This window comes from Fulmarus glacialis, unplaced genomic scaffold (assembly GCF_000690835.1).
Source record: "Fulmarus glacialis isolate BGI_N327 unplaced genomic scaffold, ASM69083v1 scaffold24481, whole genome shotgun sequence".
NCBI classification, from domain to species: Eukaryota; Metazoa; Chordata; class Aves; order Procellariiformes; family Procellariidae; genus Fulmarus; species Fulmarus glacialis.
The window spans coordinates 13,401-18,182 of NW_009193739.1; the positions used below are offsets into that span (position 1 = coordinate 13,401).

Here is a 4,782-nt window from a genome sequence, read left to right on the forward strand (position 1 = left end):
CCCCGGCAGTCAGAAGCTCAGAGCCGACTCATGCATCACTAAAGCAGCTCTTGAGCTCAGCATTTCTCGCCCAGGCACTGCAGCCCCACACTTCAGAGATCCTTATATTCATTACTCCGGAGCTGCAGCACATCAGAGACATTCCCATTAATGGCTTCCCACCATCCGCCCAGGACCCTCCATCCCCCCATGCTCAGCAGGGACAGAGAGCTCCCCAGCTCCCCCGGTTACCTTCCAGCGAGGCAGGCAGTCGCTCGGCTTCCAGTGGCCTCCCAGCTTGATGGAAGGGTCTTTTGAGAAGAACTGGTGGATATCCTCCATTGTGATCTCGCTCATATTTACATCGATGGGGCCCTCTGTGGAGGCAGCGGGGAGAAGCAGAGGAGGTGGTTGGTCCTGGGGCAGCTCGGTGCCTGCTCGGGGCAGCGCTCTGCTGCATCCCTGCCCTCTATCCCCAGCACTGAATGCAGGCAGCCTCTTCTTTTCCCCAAGCACCATCAAAAACGATTAGGAAATGCTGCTGGCATGACTTGTAACACCACCATCTCCGCAGCAGCTGGGCTCTGTTCAGCCTTTGTGGCCGCTGTTGGATGCAGCTCTCCATCAGAGACCCACCAGTCGGGGCACCCCTCTACTTCTCCATACAGGTTTCCAGCAGACACAAAACCCCACACCTCAGCGGAGAGCGTTTTCAGAAACATTTACCCGCAAAAGCCCAATTTTCCACTTCAATATCGCTTTGGTGGAAGTGTTTCTCCCAGCTGCGGCCCCCTTGAGGGGGGTCCGGCCTGTCTCCCACACCAGCCCCTGCCCAGCTGTACCCAGCACAGCTCGGGGCTGGGACCGGCAGTGCTGCCAAGGGGCAAGGGAGCCACCCCGCCACCGCTGCCCCTGGAAAAGGGCTGGCCGAGCCTTTTCACCGGCTCCCAGCACACAATCCCTCTTTTGTTTGCGTTTGCCAAGCAATCGGCTCCTGCTTCGCCAGGGAGACGTGCCTCCGACGTAGCAGGGATTAATTTGTGTGAGTGGGTAAACAATGATTTCCCAGGAGGGGACCGGGCTCCGAACAGCGCTGCCATTCATCCCCAGGTGCCTGGCGGGGAAAGGTGCAATACCGGTGAGCCGGGGAACGCCACGATATGCCCTCCAAAGCCATGGAGAGCAGGAGAGGGGCATGGAGCCGTCGGGATGCTACTCACTCATAGAAGGGAGCCTCTCGGGACAGGTGTGGTTGGGGAAGTAGGTAAAGTCTTCAGGAAGAAACGTTGTGGCTTGCAGAAAGGTGTCGTTGTGGTTCAGATCAAGAGGATAATCTGGGGAATGGAAAAAAAAAAAAAAAGAGAGAAAAGAAAAGTTTATACTTGAGCTGCAGGTCTTTGTTATTTCCAGCCACCTCCCCATGCCACTGTGAGCAGACTCCAATGCCACCCATGGCTGAGGATGTCCCCAACACCGTGGGGGTGTCCCCATGCTGCATGAGCTCTAGACTTGCAACCCAGCTGGGTGCTCATCCCCATCCTTGGCTGCAGGAGCCCCAGCTGCCGCAGACAATGCCACACCAAAGAAACCTTCACGTTTTCTGGCCAAAGGAAGAATTTTGAGTGTCACCTTTAGGTATCACAAACAGCTCAAAGCGAAGGAGCTCACGGCCCTTGGAAGGAAAAGCTACTGAGCACCCTGTCCCTGAAGGACCATGGCACAGTGGGAAGGGATGTGCTCCTCCAGCGGGTCCTTTCCTAACAGGCTCAGAGAGGGAAGTCCGCAGGCAGGTCCCCAGGCCAACATGGATCGTCAGTGCAGCAGCCCGCACAGGGGAATCCTGCCTCGCATCCCCCTCAAAGGATCAATAAAACCTATCACGTTACACACACCCTTTCCTCCAGTTTGCACTGTGCAAGAGCAGAGGAGCCTCCGGGCCCCAGCACAGCACAACTCTCCAGCCCCCTCATTCCCCTGCATCTTCTACCTCCTGGGTAAAACCCCTCCAGCCTGTTACACCCGTGGATGTTTTAAGGAGGTTTTTACATAACCATGAACTTCTGCTTTCTACAGTAAAGTCACCAGCTTTGCATAAGGCAACTTCAGCCAAGCATGACCTTTATTTTAAGCACTTGAAAAAGTTTCCTGCCTGTAGTAAGGCATCAGCTGCTAGAGGATGCTGCCTCTCCACTTTCTCCGAGCGTCAGAAGCTTAGCGGGGGGTTGGCCTTTTGGTCCCACAGCACCCAAGGCACCTCACACCCCACAGAGGTCCTGGAAAGTGGCCATTTAGGGCTGAGCCACCCAGTCTCATCACAGGCAGCCCCCAGACCTACCAGGACGAGAAGGTCTAGGTCTCACCCTTTCCAATTACCTTACCATGCACGGGTATTCCTGCAGCAGCTAACTACAGAAGCACGCCACAGGGCTGACATTCACCATGCTGATTCAAAGCAAGAGCAGCCCTGGTTTCGCACGAGCACAGTATAAACCAGCTGGTGTTCAGGCACCCAGAGACAAAAGAAGGTCTAGTGTCCTGCCCTCCGCCCCCCGAGAGCTGTCCAAGCAACTCTGCAAAGCCTTGGACACAAGGGTTGCAAGTGATCCATCAGCAAACAGTCGATCTACAGTAGGTAGCCAGATTTTTAAGTTATTTTGCTGAGCCCAGAGTGAAATTCAGATTTTTTTTTTTAAACCAGCAGCTATAACCTTTCAAATTAAGCATACATTTAGTTTCAAGAACATATTGATAGCAAAAAGGTTTCACACCTTTTATCCTGAGAGCAATTTAATAAACCCAGAATTACAGTGTAGTGAAGTAAATGAATCGGCTAAGATGAAGAATTAAGAATCTAAGTCATATTTCAGGATAGGGACATTTAAGTAATTGCATAAGCACAATATATTCTCCATAGCAGAAAGGCTGCATCTAATAACCACATTAATAATATATCAAGAAAAAATAATCTAGTGACAATTTAATCTTTTAAAGCAAAGCAGGGAGCGTTGCCTTTACCTGCAAGGTCAAAGTCTTTCATTTAAATCAATTGAGACAAGTCATTGCTGGCCTGATACTTCAGCTCGCTTTTTTGTGCTAGTACCTACCATCACATCATTAATACTGTTTATCTGCTCAAATAAGTGGCACCCAAACAATCTCAGACTCAAAATGGACTTGTAAAAAGAACCTAAGGGCTTTTCAGGTATGATAGGTATTATTTTGGATGCTTGATACTGCTCTAAATTTTAATAACCGGATTCCCATTAAACTCCTGTCACCAGAGCACGCTCTGGTCCAGCTGACAATGCACGGTGAAGCTCAACTCCCCTTTTTTGCATGAAGGGCTGCCTTTTTTGCTTGCGGAAGCACAGAAGGGACCCCTCTTGGCTCACCAAACAGGAAACGTATTATTGCATCTATTAGCAAATGCTGAAAAAGTTATAAATTACTTCCTCATTTTAATACAAGAGGAAAAAAGCTAAGGGCAAAGAATAAATGCAGATGGATGGGGACAAGCACACTGCGCTTGCAGCACAGCATCCTGTGCTTGGTCACCTTGCCATTCAGGGTGGGATATTGCATTTTTAAGGAATCTGCCCAGAAATTAAAGCCCCAGGAGGGCACACACACAAGGCAGCACTGCACAAAACAAAGACCCGCTCTCCCCGCAGCCCCTTGCTGGGGCACGTGTGGTGTGCGGGAGAGGTTGCAGCTCAGAAAGCATCAGCAGCCTCCTACTTCCCAGTGCTCCCATGTGGCTGGAGCAGGGACTACCAGAAACGGGCCACAGAGTCTCCTACTGCCCAAATTGGTTTGTGACCTGTGCCAGCTCACCCCCAGCAGTAGCATTCTGCCTCTCCCGGGAAGAGGGGAAGGGATGCAGGGATGTGCAGGGATGTGACACCCGCTGCTGCCTGCGGGGTAGGATGGGGGCAGGAGAGCCCAGGAGCTGCTCCCAGCAGCTCTGAGTCACAATGGGGACAGTCAAGGTTTTTGCTGGGTCCCTCCCTGCAGCCGTGCCAGGCGGGTTTGCTCTCCCAGCCGTCACACTGCCACACTGCCCGCCGCGGCGTGGGAAGGATGCACTAACCAGGCAGTGCCACGCACCCAGATCCCACTGAGGCATCCGAAAACAGAGTTGGGGAGGGAAGATACTGATCCCGGTGTTAACATAATCCTTGTGGCCACAGCACCACGTGCCTTCCAGATGTCACCGCCATCCGTCATGCGTCTGCTTTGACCTGCCTGCCAGGGAAGGTCACCCAAGGACGGTGCATAGCGCTTGTATGTGTTAAAACTGTCCTCGCAGTCGGATGCTCAGGGCAGGAGGGATATCAGCCCATGCCTGCAGAGCTGGGATGGACATGCGGCCCGAGCAAAGCCAGTTATTTCAGCAGCACCGGTATTGCTGATGCTAACGTGGTAACCATCTCCCTGTCTGCTGCAGGCAGCAGGAGCACACAGCAGATTTTTGGAGGGCTCGGAGCCCCGAGGGCCAGGACGGCAGCGGGACGGAGGCTCTCATCACCGCAAGCGGCAGCGGTGGAGCATCTAACCCTCCTCCCCTCGGGGGATCAGCTACTTCCTCACCCTGCGTCTGCTTTACTTGATGTTTCCAGCCTTAAAAATAGCCCAGGCTGGCAGCCCCGGCCGGGGAGAGGAGGTGACCCGGGGTGTCGATCTCCTGTGTGAGTTGTTAATTCCCTTCCCGTGCCCGTCCCCAGTCAGAGTACAGCTGAACTGGCGGCCACACCACCCGCTCCTCAGCAGGCTGGACAGCAAGGACTCGGCTTCTATCTTTTA

At 53.2% G+C, this 4,782-nt stretch overlaps 1 protein-coding gene across 1 annotated transcript in view; it reads right to left on the reverse strand.

Moving 5' to 3' along the window:
- The window catches only part of B4GALT5 (UDP-Gal:betaGlcNAc beta 1,4- galactosyltransferase, polypeptide 5), a gene marked incomplete at its 5' end in the record, with an annotated part of 6,527 nt that extends 5,214 nt beyond the window's left edge, over positions 1-1,313 (reverse strand). The window contains 2 exons of the mRNA XM_009587559.1: positions 232-356; positions 1,200-1,313. Of these exons, the coding sequence (XP_009585854.1) occupies positions 232-356; positions 1,200-1,313 (239 nt within the window). The remainder of the gene's footprint in view (positions 1-231; positions 357-1,199) is intronic.
- Positions 1,314-4,782: the final 3,469 nt, after the last annotated feature.